The 22589-nt window shown below is 50.4% G+C and overlaps 1 protein-coding gene across 1 annotated transcript in view; it reads left to right on the top strand.

Moving 5' to 3' along the window:
• Window positions 1–22589, top strand: part of LOC141994483 (mucosa-associated lymphoid tissue lymphoma translocation protein 1-like) — a 77679-nt gene that overhangs the window by 12662 nt on the left and 42428 nt on the right. The window contains exons 2-7 of the mRNA XM_074964720.1: window positions 5159–5343; window positions 8344–8447; window positions 9608–9726; window positions 11839–11992; window positions 15559–15737; window positions 18948–19044. Of these exons, the coding sequence (XP_074820821.1) occupies window positions 8438–8447; window positions 9608–9726; window positions 11839–11992; window positions 15559–15737; window positions 18948–19044 (559 nt within the window). The 5' untranslated portion in view covers window positions 5159–5343; window positions 8344–8437. The remainder of the gene's footprint in view (window positions 1–5158; window positions 5344–8343; window positions 8448–9607; window positions 9727–11838; window positions 11993–15558; window positions 15738–18947; window positions 19045–22589) is intronic.

The raw sequence follows: 22589 nt of genomic DNA, 5'->3' as shown, positions 1-22589 counted from the left end.
TTGTGCCAGTGTTGTCCTTTAGCTTCGGTAGCTCATCTCCATCCCTGGTGTTCCCTCCTGATGTATTCATAGAGATCAGTCAGATCTCTTCTCAGCTTTTGTTTTGCTAGGCTAAACCAATTTCAGCTCTTTTAGCCTCCTCTGACAATACAGATTCTTCATTCCCCTGATCATCCTAGCAGCCCTTCTCTGCACCTGTTTCAGTTTAAAATCAACTTTCTTGAACATGGGTGATCAGAATTGCACACAGAATTCCAGATGAGATCTTACCTTGTACAATGGTAATAACACTTTCCTATCTCCACTGGAAATATCTTGCCTGATACATTTTAGGATTACATTTGCTTCTTTCACTGCCCCATGACATTGGTGGCTCATCATTAAGGCTATGATTTAGTCATGGAGGGCACGGCAGTCACAGATTCCATGACTTTATCAAACCTCCGTGACGTGTCAGCAGCTGAAGCCAGGGCTGGAGGCAGGACTGTGCACACCTGCCCTGCAACTGGGGCTAGAACCAGTACTCTGCAGCCCCTAAAATCAGGGACAGGTCACTGGCTGTGAATTTTTGTTTATTGCCCGTGATCTGTCCATGACTTCAACGAAAAATAATGCTGACAAAATCTGAGCCTCACTCATCATCATCCTGCCATCGACTAATACGCCCAGGTTTTTCTTCTCCTCTGTCGTTTCCAACTGATGAGCTCCTAGCTTCTAGCAAAAATTATTGGTACTAGTCTCTAAGTGCATTACCTTGTACTTTCTTCTATTACAATTCATCTTGTTTCTTTTATTTCAGTCCTCTAGGTCATCCAGTTCTTCTTGTATGATCCTTCTCTGTGTTGATAACACCTCCCCACGATGTGTCATCAGCAAATTTCATTAGCATACTTCTGCTTTTTGTGCCAAGGTCACTAATGAAAATATTAAATAAGATCCATCCGAAGATTAGTGCAGTGAGGGGCTCCACTAGTAACCTCCCTGCAGCTTGATCATTTCCCTTTCAGCACAACCCATTGTCATCGCCCTTTTAGCCAGTTCCATACCCACTTTCCAATTCTTGTACTAATCCCCATAGTCTCTATCTTAACTAAAACTGGTTCCCTTCTGGCGCTGTATCAAATGCTTTTCTGATGTCTAGATAGATTGGCCGTACCCTGCTTGGAATTCATCTTGGAGCACGTGGCTGGGCAGTGAGGCAGAGTGAAAGCAGAGGCTGCTGTAAGCTGGGGCTGTCAGGTGCGTGGGGTGTCAGGTGCAGGTGTTGTACCAATAAAATAAAAACCAGCAGGATCTTATTAAAGGGAAAAAGGCAAAATACCACATTTATTGTGAATACAGAAAGAATCATAGTAAGCAGTTAGTTATAGCTGTAACATTCCATTCAATCTCATCTTTATTCACACATTCATTCACACACACACACACACACACACACACACACACAGAGGTTCTGCAAGGTTGTCATCATAGTTACCAGCCTTAGAGTTGCTCATGCCAAGCCACTGGCCAGGTGGCCTGGACATGAGGAGGGAGCAGGGCCTTGTCAGATGCTCATCTGACGCTCCTGGAAGTTGCTTTGCAGAATCAGACCCCAAAGTTCTCACTTTTTAGAGTCTATTTTTATAGGAATTTCTTCCTATGCCAGTCTATGGGAATTGCTTCATCATGCTGTTGCTGAATCAATCAGCAGATAGCACATTCCTGATGGCTCCAAGATGTTATCTTGTTCTTTGGTTCTCCCATTCTTGAGGCTGTTGGGTGGATTCCAGTCTGCCCTCTGGGGGTCCTCTGGTTATTTCCACTTGACGCCTTCTTCAGCCGATGGACACTGGATTCTTAGGCTGGCACCTCCCTGATCATTCAGTTATTATCCACACCAAGCATCCATCCACATACATCCTCTATCTCTATTTTAATCACAATTGTTAATACAACAAAAGAGCGGGGAGTCTCTGGGTGCTGTTTCTGTTGTTAGAGTATTGCTTTGGGTCTCTCTCTCTCTGTGAATTGCTTTGAGATCAGACTCTGTCTTAGAATGTACTAACACAATTAGCAGCTTGCAAGTTTCACACATAGAGGGAGAGAAACAGTACCAAAAACCAAGAGACCTCTTAATTAGTAATACCCTGGAATTTAAACTATGGGGAATCAAACTCATTTGTGATTTTAATACAGAACTTCTTTAATATGATCCAACATAAGGCCGTACCCTGCTTGGAATTCATCTTGGAGCACGTGGCTGGGCAGTGAGGCAGAGTGAAAGCAGAGGCTGCTGTAAGCTGGGGCTGTCAGGTGCATGGGGTGTCAGGTGCAGGATCTGGGGGAGCTGAGAAACAGAACAAGGAGTTATTATAGTAATTCAAGTCTCCATGGCAATAATGAGAAAATGTCACACTCCCCTCAGTTTTGGAATACCATTTGCATAGTCTCCTCCAGTCTGGGGGGAGCTTGGATCTGACAAGGCATTTTCCACCTTACTTCTCCTTTGCATGGGAACTTCTGCTGTTGGTGTGGTGGATGGGCGTAGGGAGCAGGGCTTGTGGTTTGGGCTAGGGATTTCGAACTTGGAAGCCAGATGTGGGCAGCAGGGTTTGGGGGCGTTGCATGGGTAGGGGGCTGGGGGTTTGAAGGGTGCAGGTTATTAATTTCATGAGCACCTTTGCAGGCAGTCCTTACATTGCATGATGTCATCATGAGACAGGCAGAGAAGGGACTTGTTCAAAAAAGTGATGGACCAGAATGGTCTCCCCAGAATTGCTGAAAGATTAGGGCATAGTGGGGGCACCCATATCCTTCCACTCATGGCCCCTCGTTGATGTCTCTATGGTCCGAGAGTGCTGTTCAGCTTGCCCAGAAGAGTCCCACTCCAGTTAACCTGACCCAGCCCCTCAGACCAGGACTCTGTCTGATGGGCTACAGAAGCCAGCATGTGGCCACAGCACTGTTGGGAGTGGTGACAGCTTGGGCCAAGTAACCCAACTCTGATATGCTCATGGAGCTGACTCATTTCAATTTATTGAACTGCAGTATGCAAATTAGCTAGACCTGAGCTATTGACAGAGCCCTGGCTCTAGACTACAATCCGAGCTATGAGATACAACCAGAGTGAATATCTTAGTATAACTCCAATCAAGTTTCTTCAGATACAGCCTACAGGCAGGATTTCAGAGAGTTTCAGTAACTACAAGGGAAGTTTGAGGAGTTGGCTATTCTGCTATTAGGATCATTTGGGACAAAAAATAGACTGACATGGACAGCTAAATTCCCTTATAGACCCATTTAAGAATGAAATGTAATTCCTAAATGAATTAGCTAATTAACTTGTAAATTCTCAGACAATTCAATCTGTGCCCAAAGAGTGAATGCTGGGATTTTAGGAGGATACTTTGTATTCTTCCTACATAGCTAAGAGGTTGAATCCCTGCTTTAATTGAACAACTCAACTCACCCTTAACTATTAGGTTGAGACCAGGGTCAGATTAAGGAAGGGGTGGGCAAACTTTTTGGCCCGAAGGCCACATCTGGGTATGGAAATTGTATGGCAGGCCATGAAGGCTCACAAAATTGGGGGTTGGGGCTGTAGGAGGGTGATCTGGGCTGGGACCGAGGGGTTCAGAGGGCGGGAGGGGGATCAGGGCTGGGACGCGGGTTTGGGGCACAGGAGGGAGTCAGGGTGGCAGGCTCTGGGTGATGCTTACCTCAAGCAGCTCCCAGACACAGCAACATGTCCCCTCTCCAGCTCCTATATGGAGGCGTGGCCAGGCGGCTTTGCGTGCTTTCCTGTCTCCAGGTGCTGCCCCTGCAGTTCCCATTGGCTGTGGTTCCTGGCCAATGGGAGCTGCAGGGGATGGCGTTTGGGGTGGGGGCAGCGTGTGGAGCCCCCTGGCTGCCCCTACACATAGGAGCTGGAGCGGGGATGTGCCGCTGCTTCCAGGAGCCATGCGGAGTGGAGCAAGACCCTGACGGGCAAGCCCCAGACCCCACTTCCCAGAGGGAGCTCAAGGCCCTGATTAAAATATCTGGAGGGCCGGATGTGGCCCCCGAGCCATAGTTTGGCCACCTCTGGATTAAGGCATAACTAGGGCCCTAGCTCATGGAGTGACATGATCATCTCAGTTTCAGTTTTTAATAGTTTCTAGCACCCATGGTTGGGAAAGACTATTAGAAAACATGACTTGAAGGTAACTGCCGAGTCTGCAGAGAGCTTGAAACAATAGCGCTGAGGGGGGTCTGCCCCATTCATCTCAATGGGGTGTTAACTCTGAGGCCTGCTGCTCTGGACAGCCCCACCAGCAGCATCACCCCAACACAAGACTCTGTGTGGCAGGAGAGACAGAGCGCAGCAGATGGCCCATCCGCCCCAGCAGATATTCCCTGGCGGCTGGAATAAACACTGAGGGCCTCCCCTGCTGCTGCCTCTGTTTGTCTTGGGGGAAGGAGGTCCCCTTCCACCAGCCCTCCAAAGGAGGTGTGTGAGACCACAACGAAGTCTGGGCTGGAGGAGCAGAGCTATGGGGCATCCCATTTTTGGAGGACCCTAAGGCCCCAGGTTGCTTTAAACTAGCCCTAGTCACAACCAGTTCCTGAATCATCTCCAGATTCTGGTGATTCACGCTTCCCTTTGATGTTCCCATGATTCTTAGGGCAAAGTGTGATGCAGCTGTCTCTGGTTGTTTTTCTGGCTTGGCTCTCCCATCCCTTTTCTGAATCCACACAGTCAAAAAGTTGCAAAATAAAAGTACTTTAAAAAGAGAGATGACAGTTTCTCCCCTGTTTAACCTAATTATCTGGCAGCAAAGCTGGCTTAGCTAGAGGGCACGGCAGCTGTTTGTGGTGGGCAGGAACAGCAGAGAGGATGAACTTGTAGGAGTTGTGGAGAGAAAGGAGCAGTACTATGACTAATGGCTGCTATTGCTCCTTTAAGAAATACTGAGTTCTGGAAGGAAATCTGAGAGCTGATTCATAGGCAGGCTGTCCTGCTGTCTGGGAAGTCCCCTTCCAGGGAAGCCTTTGGCAGGAAAATTTGTTCACTTTGTCTGTGCTGAGATCTCTGCTTGTGTGGGACCAGTGCTGTTAACAAATCTGTTTCCTCGGCTAACGTGTGTCTCACCAGGAGGGAGGAGACTCACTTGCACTCAGAGAAGTTTTTCCCCAGTTTCACTTTCAGGGCTTGGACTTGTTTTGGGATTGGCTAGTGACTCAGCCTGTTGTGCTGGTGTGAGACTCCTCACCAAACCACTGCAGAAATGAGGAAGTGCTGGATCACTGTACACCCAGGAACTGTCTGAGCAGCAGGTTGCAAAAAGTGACTCTCCCGCAGGTTACGAAGCCGAACACCTGGTAAGTTACCTGGCGTTTTCCCCAGGGGAATCACTGTCCTTTCTGACGTCTGTTGCTCTTTTTATTTTCTTTTGTGGTGAAGGTAGAAAGAGGCACAAAGGAGGCTTCTTTGATCCCCCATGCAGCCTGCCAGCCTGGAAATTGCCAGCTAAGCTGGAGTTTGCTTTGGTGACAGTCACAAGACTCTATCTTTCTACCAAAGGGCTGAATGGGGCCTCTAGGCAAAGTTTTGAAGCTGCACATCTAACAGGAGGCTGAAGAATGCTGGTATCTTCTGAGCTTTAAAAGGGATGTGAAAGCATTAATATGTGAGAAATGATACTTTCATTTATCGGGTGGAACCGCAGTCACACATGCTCTGCCGGGGCCTGAGGCAGGGCGAAAGCTACAGGTCTGGTTTTAAATTTTATTCTTAGGATTTTCTAACCAGCTAAAGGAATGTTACTTTCAGCTAGCTATGCCACCTGGCATTGTCTAGAGCAAATTACAGGGAGTGGTAAAGTAATGTTCCTACAGATTAGAAGGATCCCAAACACCACCTGTCATTGAAACGAAAGATTTTATTTTCTCAACATACACAAAAGAGTTGTACAGGTTCAAGAAAGCAGCTTGAGTAAAGCTCATCCATAGGCCACAACCCTGCAAACTTGTAGGCACATCAGTAACTTCATGTACGTGTACATCAGTGGTTCCCAAACTGGGGTTTGTAGAACGTTACAGGGGGTTTGCAAGAAAAAATTCACTAATGGCAGCCAGAGGACTCCGGGCATTGGAGGCAGCAGGTGGGACCCGGTTGCAGGGCAGACAGCCCGAGCCCCAGGGAGAGCGGGGCCAGGCAGTTGGGGCTGGCAGCCCGAGCCCCAGGAAGAGTGGGGCCAGGCAGCTGGGGCTGGCAGCCCGAGCCCTGCCCCCGTCAGCAGGGGAGCTGGCCGCCCGAACCCCAGCGCTCCGCCTGGGGCTGGCAGCCCGAGCCCCAGGGAGAGCGGGGTCCTGTAGTTGGGCTGGCAGCCCGAGCCCCGGTGGTCAGCGGGATCTGCAGCCCGAGCTCAGTGGAGCTCAGTTGACTGGGGCAGTCAATGGGGTCCAGGAGCAGGAGCCCCACGGAGTGCGGAGGAAATTTAAACTTAAATCCCTGGAAATATTCATTTTTAGGAGGAGGTTCACGAGATTTCACAATTTAGTGAAAGGGGTGCACAGGCTGTTAAAGTTTGGGAACCACTGATGTACATCATCCCTTTGAGTTCATTGAGACTATTCCAGTGTGTCAAGTTATTCACATGCCTTAATATATGCAGAATCAGGGCCATCGTTTGTTTCATGTGCATGTGTGATCTGGCTAGGTACTTGTTGTGGGCCCATCACCATAGCATCTGAGTACCTTAATGCAGTGATGCCCGTGGCAAGACTTATCCTACAGTGAGGCTTACAGTTCTCCTGGTAAAGTTCATATGTTAAAAGCCACGATGCCAGTGACAGAGGATTTGCTTCCTATGGATGCAGTGCTGAGCACAGCTGGGGGCTGGACTTTAGTAAGATTCAAATGTGAAAGTGAGGCTGCTGCTCAGAGTCTATGCTGGGGTCCTCAACCCCCCACCCCACCCCCCCGGAGTGTTGGTGGAAGGGATCCACCTAGAGAGGTTGGGGCAGCACTCACAATTTATCCCTGCTGCTGGGATGTGTCGGGGTGGGCCAAAGGGGAGCTCTGAGAAATGTACAGAAATCATCAATGAATAAGAGATTTCTGTGTGTTTCTATTCTGGGGACATGCCACGTGGATCTGTGGTGCTACCGGCAGCAACCACTGTTATCGTCACATTGCTGCTCATGTCACACGGAGCCACGCTCTTCCCTGAAGAGCTTCCCCTGCAACCAGGGAGTTCCCCACGCCACTGCATCTTCCTGGAAGCTGTTATCACTGCTACCATATCCGACCAGCCCTCACTTGCCACGCAGACTGTGTCCTCATGGCAGTATGTGTTGTGGGTAAGCCAGGAGATCTGCCAGCAGCAGAGACCCCGGCACAGTGAGTGTGTCAGGGATGTGGCCAAAGTGCCGGTGCAGTACAGCTGCTCTGAACTACTCCACAGATCAGACAAAACAGACCTGGGACTGAGGAGCTGCATCTGACTCCTTTGCAGTCCCCCATCCCTCTCAGCTGGATTCTGACCCTATATTGCAGGGTGGAGGAAACAAAGGAGGGAGGGGAACAGGTGGGGCAGCAGGGAGTCCTGGCTCCCAGTCCTCCAGGGCTTGTCCTGTTGAGGTCTGTGAATGGCAGAGGGATGGAGCTGGGCGGGGAGAGGGGAGCAGGGCAGATTGTGGGGAGCGAAATGGGGATAGAAGCAAGGCTATGGGGGGGATGAGCAGGGGGAAAGAAGCCCTGACTACCCAGACCACTTCTTTGGATGGTTCCCTGATGTCCCTCTGTCCAAGCTCCAGAACTACCAACCCTCCTTTAGCATCTGCCCCCATGCTCCCCTTGGCAGATATCAGGCAGCCTCCCCACTCCCACTGGAGAGCACAGGCCCTGCTCCCTCTGCACAGCTGTGGTGCCCCCTCCACCTCCAAGCCTGGCACAGTTCTGGGGAGCCCTGGCTGCTCTCAACCTGCATTTCTGGGTTCCCCAGTCCCCCACCCTGGCACATTTCAGACTCATCCCTTTGCCCCATCCTCCAAGCACAGCACACTCCTTACCCAGGAAAGCTAAGGCCCCTGACATCCTGCAGTGCCCCTCACCTGCCCCTCTTCTACCTTCTCCTGCCTGGGGGGTGAGGGTAGAGGGAACATGTGTCTGCTTTTGTTACCCCAGCATGCTGCTGCAGCAACAGGCCACCAAAGGAACAATCTATGTGCCAGTTAGTAAGGACCCATGGCGCGCAGTTGGCCTGTGGGCCCTTTATGCTGAGTAACATGGCAACAGCCAGCTGCCTCTCTGCTTTGGTATGCTGGCATGTGGGCCAGAAGTTTCCTTTCTCACAAAGACCCTCTGCCTCTTTCCAGGGAGGTGCTGCTTCCTAGAGGGAGAGTGGCCAGGGAGCGAGGCACTCAATTGCTGACGCCTATGCCCGTAGAAGACCAAGCTGCTGATTAAGCAATGCCAAAAGGTGAGCAGCACTCCGCCATGTTGAGGGGATAGGGCTCCCTTCACTATGATCCATAGTAGCTATTTCTCTCTTCTGCCCACCCCCAAAGCGTAACAGATGAGTTTAAATACACATCTGTATTGCCGTGCTGCAGGTGTGGCACACAACTATGGGTCTCACTCTTTGGTGCTTTTCCCAAAGCCCCAGCTGCTGGAATCATGTGATTACGGGAGAATCTCAGCTTCCATTTTAAATAAGAAACCAAGTTTCTACCCCCTTGGTTTGCAGAGAAAACCTGGGCAATGCGTGCCAGGAACCCTCCAACACCAGAAAGCAAAGAAAAATAACACAATGTGTTTTGTTGAAATCTCACAATATTTAAAATCATCTCATGTTTTCCAGGGCTTGACTCGCTTTTTTTAATGTTTGGGGTTGACTCTACTGTTATTTTTCTCCCAAAACTTAACTGACCCTTAATGATGGAGCCACCATTGGTGCTTCCAGAAGAGCTGGTGTATGATGCTCTGCTCATTAGCCAGGTGTAATGGAGCATTTCTGCAGGCCATCTTTATTAATGACACCAGATGTGCAGTTGCTACTGTTCAGACGATCAATATACAAATCGTACAGCTCTGGGTGCTGTAGCCCATAAGTTTAAACATTGTAAAAGTAGTGATGGCAGCATGCTAGACCCCAGCCGCTGAGGAGGAATGCCCAGCAGTTCTACAGGTGAGGAGCATCAGCCTGAGCAGATGGACACAGCCCCTCCCAGAGCTTCTCAGCACAGGGCAGGAGCACCCTTCGGATGGTGCAGCATCATGTGCCTGGCCAGCTGAGTGAAGTGGCACAGAGAGGGATGAGCCCAGGGCCCAGCCTGCCCCCATGGAGGTGGCTTCTCACCAGGAGTCTATGGTGTCTCAAGCTCAAGAACTGTTTGGGGCACAAGATGAAGGAGGGCTCCAGTCACCACCCTTCCCTTCCAGCCCTTGCAGGGCCAGGGCTCAATCTAGCTCTACAGATTGGCCTGGCAAAAGAACGCCCTGCATCATACTGGGCCATCTGGCCATCCAACTCGAGGGGAAACAAGTTGAATATTTAGGGCCCAGAGCACCAGGCCACTTTGCTGCTCCTCTCTCTGTTCCCATGGTTGCCATTACCACTCTGCATCTGCTTCTCTCTAGCTATTGTGATCACTGAGCAGCCGGCCTCCACCTCCGTCCCTGTCGGTTACTCCCTCACGCTGCGATGTAGGGCCACAGCCTGCACCTCCCCACAGTACCAGTGGTTCTACCAGTGCCAGGTAAGGCCAGGGGAAAGCATATCTGCGACTGCAAGACAGAGGCTCCCCTCCCCACCCCAGCCACTGTGCCACACGCACCAGTTACGGGGATGGGCAGAGAACCCCCCTTAGCCCTCTCAGCGCAAAGCTGCCATGTCTGAAAGGCTGAGTGGCCACGAGTGGGGAGTAGGCTGGATCCGGGGGCCATCTGCGTGGGCTGAAGGAAGATGGTAGGAGCAGCAGTTGCCACTCAGACTGGTGTGTGACAGGGCAGCCTGCTGATCGTTCACACTAGCACTGTCTGTAAAGAAGCTGGTAGAGAACAGAGAGGGGCAGAGGGTTAGCGGGGGAGCTGAAGGTAGAAGAAACAGTGTGGGTGGCTGGAGGTGCAGGAGCAGTTCAATGAGAAATAGATTTGTTTAGCAAGGAAGGCAGCAGACCTGGATGAAAAAGAGCAGAGGGGGAAATCCCCAGCTGCTGGCTTTTTTCCAGAGGTGCTCAGCTCAGGGAGAGGCGCTTGCCTGGTGAGAGTAAAAGCCTGGGGATGGGGAGCAGAACATGGAGTCAACAAGAGCAAGAGAGGCCAGTGTGGTTGAAGGAGGAGTCAAAGCAAGGGAGAGACTGGTGGATTGTGACAGAGGGAGGGCCTGAAGAGGAATGAGTGGCACTGAGGGATGAGAAGGAATGCAGGCACTGGGAGAACAGAGTGTGGGGGTGGCAGGATTGCCTGTGTCTTGGGAGGGATAAACGCATTGGCCCAGTAATTGTGGTCAAACAAGGAAGCAGGGAGAGGAAGGGAGGCAGCAGAGCTGGAAGGACTGTCAGCAGGGCCTGTGAAGTCACTTAGGGAGGAGGAGCCAGGGGGACAAGTTATAGCCCTCCAAGGGAGAGGGCAGCGAGAGCTGGACCAAGCCAGCTTAGAGGAGGGAAAGGTGCGTGCAGGGGAAGCAGGAGGGTATGAGACAAGGCACAGTAAGGTTCATTGGTAAGCCAAGTGACTGTGCAGGATGGCAGCCTCTTCTCTTGGGCATGCAATGGGAGACCAGGAGTCGCTGCTCTCAGGGCCTGATTCTCCATTGCTGGGCATCTGAAGTAAGTGCTGCACCCAGGCTCCCCGCTGCTCACTGCCACAGGGGTAAGAGCCTGACTCTGAGTCTGCACAGGCAGCAGGTGACAAGGGGCCAGATAGCAGAAAATCAGGCCTGCAATGTTGATAAAGCAGAGCCCGGCACAGATGTTGAGAACAAGGTGGAATAGCGGCACTGCATCCCCTTGGGCCTGGGCCTGCTCCACCCTCCCCGTGGGCTGCTCTGCCACACTTGCCATTAACATCTGATTTCAGATTAAAACATTGGAAACAGCCACTCTCCCTGCGAACCCCCTCCACCAACATGCAGACATGTGCACACGCACACCTTTCCCTTCTTTGGCATTCACATCCATCTCAGGCAGGCTTGTTGTGCAGTCCCCTGCTCACCCCAAATGCTCATCTTGATGCAGGAAAGGAACCCAGTTAAATGGGGCAGTTTGTCTCAGTCATCTTTGCTGGGACGAATCCTGCTGCTAGGACAGGTTTGACAGACACACACAGGAGAGCAGGAATAGGAGCCCCTGTCTTTGCATTCACAGCAGTGCAACCAGCAGGATGCATCCATGCAGCCTGGGAATCTCAGCTCCATTTTCCTACCTGGCGATACCTGATTGCATGCTCTGCCTTCCTGGCTCATTCTGATCCATTCTTGCACCAGGACAGGGCTGCTTCAGCCTGCCCTACTGCTTACACAGCCATGGTGTAACAGAGCTGGGTCCATTCTGGAGCTGGCCAGGTTTGGAACCAGGAGGCTAGGAAACCAAAAACAAAGAGAATGGGGGGAAGTGGGATGTGTTTGGTTATTCAGACCCATGGTGCATCAATGGCAAGTTGCTGCTGGGAGTTGTCAAATGAGCTCCTCTCCCCTGTACCCATCTCTGCATCATCCATCAGTCTGGTTAACAGGGCTTGAGGCAAGGAGGTTCTCCCAGTCTCTGTGGTAGTGTCTCTCTCCAAGAGCCTGCTGGTGCCTTTGGGTTACAAACGTACTGGTGAAGAGAAAGGACTTTGTGCCATGTCCACAGGTTGCATTTTCTTTTCAGTCTGCTTGCTGCCAGATTGTGGGGGCCACGGAGCCAGATTTGCTCATCACTGCAAGGGAAACCCGACTGTACATCTGCCGAATCAATGACCTGCACAAAAACGTCACCTTCTCTAACTGGGTGAGAGTAGAGGTCCATCAGCATATTCCCAAAGGTACACGATTTTCCTTCCCCCACACAGCCCGCATCCTTCTAGTGAGCGCTCACCTTCCCTTAGAACACAGAGACCCTCCAGAGGATATCCTCAGTGGAAGCATGCTAGGCCAGCCCATCACTTGATATCAAGGGAAAGCAGGCTCTAGCAATGTGATCCTGCCAATGTGTCCAAGACAGACAGCTGTCTCTGTGCTCCCAAACCATTTAAATCAGTGTCCTTATCCCCTGAGTGTGGGGCTCTGGATCTCTGTGTCTCCTGTTTATAACACTCACGCCAGCACTCCCAGACAGTGTTACCCACTGGGCTTTGTGCCTGTGTTTATCAAAGGGACTTGGATAATAGGAAGTCTCTGAAGCTATGAGAGAGGGAGCAAAATTAACACTCTGAACTCACAGATAAAGCACAAATGGGTTACTAGTTAGTGTCTGCCAGATCACAATAGTGAACAGGATGGTTGGCTCCTTACACACCTATCAACCATGTATAGGGAAAAAAGTCATGTAATCATGGGGGACTTCAATTTGAGGCACATATGCTGCCAGGACTAAAACATCCCTGGAATTTCAAAACATAAGAGATGACAATTTCCTAACTCAAAAAGCATTGCAGCCAGGAGGACGGAATTCTTTATTGGACCTCGTTGTAACAGATAAAAAGGAGATGATCACAGGACTAAAAATTAATGATAGCTTAGGTACAAGTGTTCATGACTTGATCACATTTATAATGTGCAAACAGAATAAAGTCCAGACCAGTAATATATATATATTTGGTGCTTGGGCCAATTTCCCAAAGCTGAAAACAATTATGAGCCAAATGAGCTGGGAGGAAGAATTTAATCAGAAAAATGTGAATGATAGTTGGGAATCATTGAGAAAACCTTACTAAATCCCCCAAAAGCCATAATCCCACAACTGAGGAAGAAGGCAGTATTGGTTAAAATATCAGCCTGGTTTAGAGGGGAAGTGAAGGCAACTGTAAAAAATAAGTTAATATGTAACAAATGGAAGAAGGAGGAAATTGATAACAATGAGTATAAATCAGAAGTTGGGAATTGTGGAAAACCAAAAAGGAAGCAAGAGGACACAAGGAGAAATTTATGGCCAGCAGAGTTAAAAAGAGTAAGAAGGAGTTTTTAAAATATATTAGGAACAAAATGAATCCTGAAAGTGCTATTGGTCGAGTACTAGCTGGAACTGATAGAATTATCAATAATAATGCTGAAAAGGCCGAAGTGTTCAATAAATACTTCTATTCTGTATTTGGGGAAAAAACAGGTGACGCAGTCTGGTCATATGGCCATGAGAACACACTTTCCATTCCACAAGTATCTCAGGAGGATGTTAGACAGAAGCTACTAAAGTTAGATATTTTAAAATTAGCATGTCCAGATAACTTGCAACCAAGAGTTTTAAAAGAGCTAGCCAAGGAGCTCGCTGGACCATTAATGTTGATTTTTCATTGTCCTGGAGCACTGGGAAAGTTCCAGAAGACTGGAAGAAAGTGAATGTTGTGTCAATTATTAAAAAATGTACATGGGATGACCTGGGTAATTACAGACCTGTCAGCCTGATGTCGATCCCAGGCAAGATAATGGAGCAGCTGATACAGAACGCTTAATAAGGAATTAAAGGAGGGTAATGTAATTAATGCAAAAGTTTGGTTGTTAAAGATAATAACGTTGACATAAAAGACTTCTGTAAAGCATTTGACTTGGTACCACCTGACATTTTGATTAAAAAACTAAAATATAAAATTAACATGGCACACATTAAATGGATAAAAACTGGCCCACTGGTAGGTCTCAAAATGTAACTGTAAATGGGGAGTTGTCATTGAAGGGGTGTGTTTCGAGGGGGGTCCTGCCAGGATTGGTTCTTGGCCTATGCTATTTAACATTTTTATCACTCTCTGGGCAGAAAAAACCCCACCACCGATAAAGTTTGTAGCTGATACAAAAACTGGGGGAATGGTAAATAATGAAGAGGACAGGTGAGTAATTCAGAGTGATCTGGATTGCTTGGTAAACTGGACACAAGCAAACAATATGCAATTTAATAAGGCTAAATGTAAATGTTTACATCTAGGAGCAAAGACTGCAGACTCTGATTAAAAAACATACTGCATAGTGATAGACTGTAGCTTGATCTATTTAGTTTAACAAAGAGAAGGTTAAGGGGTGACTTAATAACGTCTAAGTATCTACATAGGGAACAAATATTTACTAATAGGCTCTTCAGTCTATCAGAGAAAGGTCTAACGCCATCCAATGGCTGGCAGTTGAAGCTAGACAAATTCAGGCTAGAAATAAGGGGTAAATTTTAGGGCTGTCAAGCAATTAAAAAAAATTAATAGTGATTAATCATGAGATTAAAAAAATTGCAATTAATCCATTTTAATTGCACTGTTAAACAATAATAGAATATCATTTATTTAAATATTTTGGATGTGTTCTATACTTTCAAATACTAATTTCAATCACAACAGACTACAAAGTGTACAGTGTCACTTTATTTTTGATGACAAATATTTACACTGTAAAAAATAGCCTTTCAATTCACCTTACACAAGTACTGTAGTGCAATCTCTTTCATGCAAGTTGAACTTACAAAAGTAGAATTATTATTATTTTTACATAACTCCCTTCAGCTGAGTGAGCCCCTGTTTGCAAGGGAGGGTGGATTTTACCTCAGGGACTTGGGCTGAAGCAGGGGAGGAGAGGTGGGTGCAGGGAGGCTGAGCTCACCAGGCCCCTATTCTCTATAGCAGTGTTTCTCAAACTTTTTGTGCTGGTGACCCCATTTGTACTTAAAAAATAATTGTGACCTCCTACTTTTAGCTCCCCTCTGGGCTCCAGGCTCCCAGCAAGCTCCTGCCCCCCTTGGGGCACAGGGCTCCTGGTTGGTGCTTCAGCCCTCCCCCCCAGATGCCTCCCTCCTCACCCAGTTCTATGCGATTAACCCATTAATTTTGTTTTCAGTTAATTGCAGGTGTTAACTGTGATTAATTGACAGCCTTAGTGAATTTTTAACAGGGAGGGTAATTAACCATTGGAACAATTTACCAAAGGTTGTGGTGGATTCTCCATCACTGGCAATTTTTCAATCAAGACTGGCTGTTTTTCTAAAAGATCTGCTATAGGGATTATTTAGGAGCAGTTCTTTGGCCTATGCTCAATAGGAGGTCAGACTAGATAACCACAGTAGTCCCTTCTGCCCTTGGAATCTATGAATCCCAGGCATAGTTGCCTTTAAATTTTGTGTGGAAGATGAGCATGAGTCAGAGCCTGGGGTACCACTGAAGGTGGTGGTTGCAGACTGTGCCATGAGCTGTTTTGGGAAGGTGTAATTCCAGAAACTGCATGGTGGATGGAGAGGGCTTGCTATGGGATAGCTAGTGCATTTGAGAGGCCTGGCATGCCTTAGAAGGGAAGGGAAACACATGGGGAAAGTTCACACTTCTGGGTTTTAACTCAGACTCTTGCTTTGAGGAGCCATTCATCCTCTTTCATCATGCTGTGGCAAAGAAATGTGCTCTAATTCAGTTGTAATGTTGCTTGCCAGGCCTGCTCCCTGAGCTGTGGCAAGGAGAACCCGTCGTAGTCCTCAATCCCACTGCGCCAGAGGTACAGGTGGGCAAGCCACTCCAGCTGCAGTGTGCCGCTCTGGGGGTGCCAGCCCCACACTACCAGTGGTACCACAATGGGACCCCCATGAAGCATCAGAAGAAGAAGAAACTCTTGGTAATGTTGTCTTTAGGCGGTTCATAAGCTTTGGCTCAGTGTAATGGTGCCGGGATGGGAAGAGGGTGTTTATGACTGGGCTTTGAGCATGAGAGAACTGCCCCCATCCCAGTCAGCCACCAGAAAGCAGATGTGGTTCTTGGCATTTCATTTACTGCTGGCTTGGAATAGGCATGAAAGACCTGTGAGTGACTGATATCCTAGTGTCATCATCACCTTGGTTACTGGAGCCACAGGTGACACTGCTTTTCTCCAGCCACGTGGGACATCCCTCATTGCTTCCAGGGCTTTAGTTTATGCAGTCAAGCAAAATTACATGCAATGTCACTACTCCCTGCTTCTTTGACCTTAGAGAAACCATCTTGAATTGAGTCAGGTTTCCCTGCAATGCAGGCTGTAAGCTCTTTGCACTGTTTGGTTCTCTGGGGTTGGGTGGGCACAGCCCAGGTACCCCCTCTATCTCTTGGGTGGCTGTGACTTTGCAGAGGCTGCGTGTGAGTACAGGAGAATCCTAGAAATGAAGGAAGGACTTTGCCAGACACCGAGGCGACAATGCACAGCCCTCCCAGGAGAGCAATAGAAATGGTCACTTTAAACGGGACACATTGGCATGAACTTGCCCCCAGACCACTCCTGTACATGGAGAATCTGAGCATGGGGGTGCTGCACGGGGTCTGCTGCTGCACCTCCTCCTGGTCACTCTGGGGATTAGCTGATTCCCAGTCTGATGCCTCCATTCCGCCTCTTGCCGCACACCCTGCCTTCTCTTCCTGGCTCTCAGAGAGGCAAGATGCTCTGTGTTTGTGGTTTAGCCCTCTGGCCAAGTCACATGTTCTCCCCTTCCAGGGTGTCAAAGTTTCTTCTTATGAACAGGCTCAGGCAGCCTGCCCATTCACTGCCCAGCCAGTCTCACTTCTCCAGTAGCTGGCAGGGGAACCCAGGCCTGCCTTCTACTCCATCTTAGGGACCTTCTAATCAGCAGCCATGGTCTGTTCTATTCTGGCCCTTACTGCTTCTTTCCTAACCTGCTGGCTCGCTCCCTCCCTCCCTCCCCTGTGGTTGCCAGTCCCAAAACTCCCTCCTCCCAAGGAATGAGTGTAGGCTACTTTGGCGCTATAGCTCCCAAACAACAGTCTCCCTTCTTCCGGAGAGTGACTACAGCCTCTGGTTTCCTCTCAGCTGCCAGCTTCCTGTCTTTATAAACCCCACCCAGCTCATTCCTCTCAGCTGGGCCCCCTCATTATTCAGTCGGGATTACTTAAGCCACTTGATTCACTTCAGTTGTGGCCTGTCTGGTTAATTAGCCCCTTCTTAGCCTACATTAACTCCTTCAGGGCAAGTGTGGGGTGAACACCGCATCACAGGGCAGGACACTATCCTTTCTTTAACCCTTTTGGAACCAGGCTCTCTCGACAGATAAGCAGAAGTCGCCACTATTTTGGGGTGACTCAGTTACTGGGTGCCCAATTTAAGAGACACTTTGGGCCTGATTTTGGGAGGTCCTGAGCAGCCAGGAGCTGTGGGTGTTCAGCACCTCTGGCAAGTAGGTTGGTCTCCTGGGTATTCTGTCCATTCCATGTAGTACAGGTTTAGGATCAGGCCGTCAATGCACCTCATTGTCCTTCGAGTCTGAGCAGGAAACCTCCTGTCATTAAAGCTTGCAGATATGCACGAATCTCCCTACCAGTGGCCCTGGAACACTTTTTATAGCGGGGATGCTGGAAGTCAGCAAAACTGCAAAGCAGTGGTCCCCAAAGTTTTTACCTCGTGCCCCCCCGCCTTACCCCTGTCTGTACCCCTCCCTCCCCCGCCCCGCCTCTAAAGCTCGAGCTGGGAAAAGGGCCAGGGCTGTGGGAGGGGGGAATGCAGACAGGGTAAGGGAGCCAAGGGGGGCAGGGGCGGAGCTGGCAGCTGGGACTCTGGGCACAAGGCTGGGAGCAGAGCCTTGGGCATGGGGCCAGGAACCAGGAACCTGCATGCGGGGCCAGGAGCAGAGCCCTGGGCACAGCACCAGGAGCAGAGCCCTGGGTGTGGGACCGGCAGTGGGGCCTCAGGTGTGGGCCCAGGAGCAAAGCCTTGGGCGTGGGGCCAGGAGCTGGGACCCCACATGTGAGGCTGGGAGCAGAGCCCTGGGCGTGGGACCAGCAGCCAGGATCCCAGGTGTGGGGCCCGGAGCAGAGCCCCGTGTAAAACCTGCAGCACCCCCCACATCCCTAGTTCCCCCACCTATGCTCCCCCCTGCAGAATGTGGCTGTGATCGTGGGTCTTAGCGAGGCAGGATGGGCTTCATTTGAGGCGTTAGTGCGGGACTCAGGAGATCTGCATTCACTCCCTGGTTCTGCCATAGACTCCCTGTATGGATGTGGCCAAATCTCTATGGCCCTTGTCTATGTGGACTGCAAGCTCTTTGGGACTCATACACTATGAGTAAGTCTGCGAGTTTTTCACGAAGGTCATGGGAGTCACAGATTCCGTGACTTTCCGTGACCTCCGTGACTTCTGCAACGGCCGGTGCACCTGGCTCAGGGGCAGCTCAGGCAGCCCCTACACCAGGGACACCGGTGCTGATGGGGCAGTCTCGGGCCGCCGTGGCACCCCCCCCCAGCAGCAGAGTTTGGGTGTGAGAGGGGGCAGGGGGTTGGGCATGGGATGGGGTAAGGCGGTCTCTGGGCGGCACTACCTGGGGGGCTACCTGGAAGCGGCGACATCCCCCTTGCTCAGCTGCTAGGTGGAGGTGTGGCCAGGCAGCTCTGCATGCTGCCTCCACCCAGAGCACTGGCTTCACAGCTTCCATTGGCCAGGATCCGTGGCCAGTGGGAGCTGCGGGGGCGGTGCCTGCAGGTGCCAGCGCCAGCACCCGCGGGGGTCTTGAACTGTGCACCACCGGACGGCCTCCCTTCCCCCCAGCAGCCAGGCTGTGCTCCCCTAGCACCCGTGGGGCCCCTGGGCAGCCCCCCCCCCAAAAAAAAAGTTTTATTCACTGGTATTTTTAGTAAAAGTCATGGACAGGTCACGGGCCGTGAATTTTTGTTTACTGTCTGTGACCTGTCCGGCCCTTTACTAAAAATACCCGTGACTAAAATGTAGCCTTAACTGTGAGGCCTGATAAGTAATTGTGAAAGGCTTTGGGGCAATGGGTACTTGGCAGCTGTAATCTGGGGGGACAAACTCCAGGTGAAAACGATTTGATGTTACTGTCAATCTCTTCAGATCAACTCTGCGAAGCTGAGTGACTCTGGCACGTACCTTTGCTGTGCAGCCAATGGCCAAGGGGAACACTGGACTGATGCCGTGGAGATTCACATAGGTGAGCAGATCTAATTCACATCCTGCTGTGTTACAAATGGGTGTTCAGTTTGAAAGATATTGGGAGAGGCTGGATTTCAGAGCAGTAACCTCGGGGTGCGGGCGAGTGCCATGGTGTTATCTCTGGGCCAGCGTCAGTGTGGCCTATGTGGGTAAGTGTGGGACTGAGCACCATGAGGTTGGGTGATCCAGCACGTGGGCTTTGACACTGACTCCCTCTCTGGCCTTGGGTGAGCCAGGTCGGCTAACATCAGCAAAAGGGACTGGTAATTCTGTGAGTCCAACTTTAGAATCTTTATGCACGCCTGAAAACAGGCATCCCAGAAATCAGCGGCCACTGTCGAAACTTTGGCGTTTAACTTCTCTGACTCAGTTCCTGATCTGAGAAATGCGTGCGATGCCTATCTACTCCTGCAGTCCTGGGCGGATGAGACTGGATTTGGAGTAATATCAGGGGCAACTCTTGCTGAACCAAGAATGCTCTTTGTAGTTGTAGCAACTCGACGTCCTATAGGCCGCAGAGAATTCGGAGGTGTCCTGGCAACGCCTGTCACAAAGACAGCCTGTAGAATGGTTTCTCATGCCCAGTAAATACCTTGACTTGAAGCAGTGGCCTCAGTGGAGCAGCGCCAGCTCACTCGACCTGAGAAAGTAGCTGTCTACCAGCCCTGGCTCAGAGCAGCGATAATGGCATTCCTGGAATTCCATGAGAAGGGGAGAGTTTTAAATTTAGCCCAGGAAGTGGAATCTATAATTATAAGGGGGGGGAAATAACGTCTGTGCTGCCACTCAGACAAGGAGTGTGGCTCTTTTCCCGTAACAAAAAGATTGAAATGCAAAGGGTTGCCCTCCGCTTTTATCCTGCAAGGCTCAGAGTTACATACAGCAGTCACATGAAATTCCTTGGTAACCCCAGAGAGGCCGTGACATTGTCGAATCAACCAGAGAACTGAGCTGGGTCTAAGCAATTCATTCACTAGCCCTGCAGATCTGCTCTGCCCAGAGAGCTCAGGTCAGGAGCACAGCTGAATACTAAGAGCTTGGCCATGTGTTTTCTGTCAGTATCAGATTAAAACAATGAATGGTTTCTAAGGAATCCCCAGCAGTGTCATAGAAAAGCTGTTGCATTATAATGTGCTGCAAGATTCTCACTTTGGCATTCTTGGGCTACGGAGATGTAGATTTCACAGCTCTTACCCACAATAATCTTGGATGAGAAGGATTGTGTTTGCACTGCAGGAACTAATCTTAGGAATCTAGCATACCACATTAGCAAATGCTGAACACACAGAGCTGGTAAAAATGTCAGGGATACATATGCTATAGGGACATGGAAGTCAGTAGGCCTGATTCCTGGGACTGGCCGAGATGTGCTTGTCTTGGAACCCCGGGAGGGTGGGGCAAAGGCAGGGGCGCTGGAACTGGGGGGGACCAGGAGGGCCATGCCCACGCATCCTTTAACATGAGCGTAGTTTGGCAGGCAGAGGGCTGCATTGCCCCTCCAAACTGCAAGCCTCGGGCAGGCACAGAGTGGCCCCGGCAGGAGCTGTGCTTCATGGCAGGGGAGCTGATAAAGTGATCAACTCTCCCCGCTGCCAGTGGCCCCAGTCTCTTCCTGGTGTGGGGGGCTGAGGTGGGTCTTAGCCCCTCCTCGCCATGAGGCCTGGTCCCTCTCCATGGCCCCACCTCTGCTCGTCCTCTTCCCCCTGAGGACCTGCCCCCTGGCCAGGCCGCAAGCTGGAGCTGAGCAGGGTAAGAGCTGCCTAGGGAGCCCAGGCCACTGTGGGGAGCCCTGGACCTTCCACCTGTCCTGGGTGGGGTGCTAGGGTGCCGAGAGCAGCCCCTGGTCTGTGTCACCGCCCCATAGCAGGGCCTCAGGGGGAAGAGGGGGAACAGGGGGTGGGGCCATGGAAATGGGTGGGGCCTCAAGGGAAGACAAGGAGCAGGAGTGGAGCCTTGGGGGGAAGAGAAGGAGCAGGGGTGGGCCACAGAGAGGGGCGGGTCCTCATGGGCCCCCCTCTTCCACCAAGGTTCCATTGCATTTGGGTAGCTCCCCAATTGTGGGGAAGTCCAGGGACTAGTTTGTATCCAGTGTAACTCAGAGCATCTGAACTGGCCATGCCCTAGCCACACACCTGATGCTGGCCATGCCTTTTGTCTGGGGTTTGAGGCAGTGGTGCCATAAGGATGGCTATGCCAGATCTGCATTGGCTGGGGACTCTCCCATGCTGGGGGAGTCCTTGGCTAGTCTGTTCAGCTAGCTTTACAGCCCCTTTGCAATGCAAATGGGCAGACTATGGAAGCTAGCCCAGTATCCCCACCTTCTCAGTAACTGGTGGAGCCGTCACAGGGTGCAGGATGTGGTGAAATAGAGCACTGCATGAATTCAAACAAACTGAAACAAGTAACAGCTGCCCTAACCTACACGACAGAGCCAGTGCCCACAAGATACAGACGGCCAGAGGGAGATGGGGACAAATGGGCTATTTCCGAGGGAAGTGGACGGAGTCAGTCCCCTCTCCCCATATAGAATTAGAAGAGTCACCACCCGACATGTTCAAACTCATGAGTCAGCTCCACCCCCCACCCCCGCCAAATCATGAGATTGGCTTAAAAATCATTTATAAAATAATTTACAAAATAATAAATGTGGTGGTGACCGAACGCACCCCTGTATTCACTTCCTACACGCTATGGTAATAATCTCTGTACAAAATATGCCTCGTGAGGTATCATTTGAAAACTAATAGCTCACTGGTGTGTGTCAGCGAGTGAGGTGTGCTGTCCTGCTGGGTTCAGATAATCATTCCAAACACATGGCAAGTAAGATGGGTCACCAAATAGGCAGGCCAGTATTTGTCAACCAGTTGGTCACACCCCAGGTGGGTCACTAAAGGCAGTTGCGGCGGGGCGGGGAGGGCACAAATCTAAAGCAAAGAAAATCTCACTCTCCCGCTCTCTGCCTCCCCTTACCCTGCATGGTCGAGTGCTCTCCATCAGCCTCTCAAAACACACACACCACTCAGTTATCTAGGTTTATCCTTGTTAGCACTGGCCCCCCTTTTTCCTGCATTTTGTAATAAATGGGAGGAGGTCAGGCACGTTTTTGACTTTGAATTAGGGGTTGCCAGCCTGAAAAGGCTGAGAACTGCTGGCCTGAGCGATTTGGGCTGGAGGCTGATGTGATTGGAGATTTTGATTTTGTTTTTCTTTTCCTTTGCCATTCGGGGAGCAGATAGTTGCACAGGCAGAGAGTAGCAGCCTAGGGGCAGGGGCAGTTCCTAGCAGGATGCCCTGAATATGGAGAAGCGCTAGACTACATCAGGAACAAGAAGAGACAGGCTGGTGGCATTTGGCTCCTCCCCTTCATCCTGCCACCTGCCCCTCTGCCATTTCCAACCTTCCACCATCAGCCCCCTCCTGCCCCTCCTCTGACCTTCATTCCATCAGACTTCCAGGCTGCTGCTATCAACCCCTGGACTCCTCCTTGTCTCCCTCCCTTTTGGAGACTGACCCTGCTTCTTTGCCTTCCTTGCCAGTCCGTCC

The sequence above is a fragment of the Natator depressus genome, chromosome 10 (genome assembly GCF_965152275.1).
Source record: "Natator depressus isolate rNatDep1 chromosome 10, rNatDep2.hap1, whole genome shotgun sequence".
NCBI lineage: Eukaryota > Metazoa > Chordata > Testudines > Cheloniidae > Natator > Natator depressus.
The sequence above is the reverse complement of the archived record's forward strand: the minus strand, read 5'-3'. Positions and strand labels throughout refer to the sequence as shown.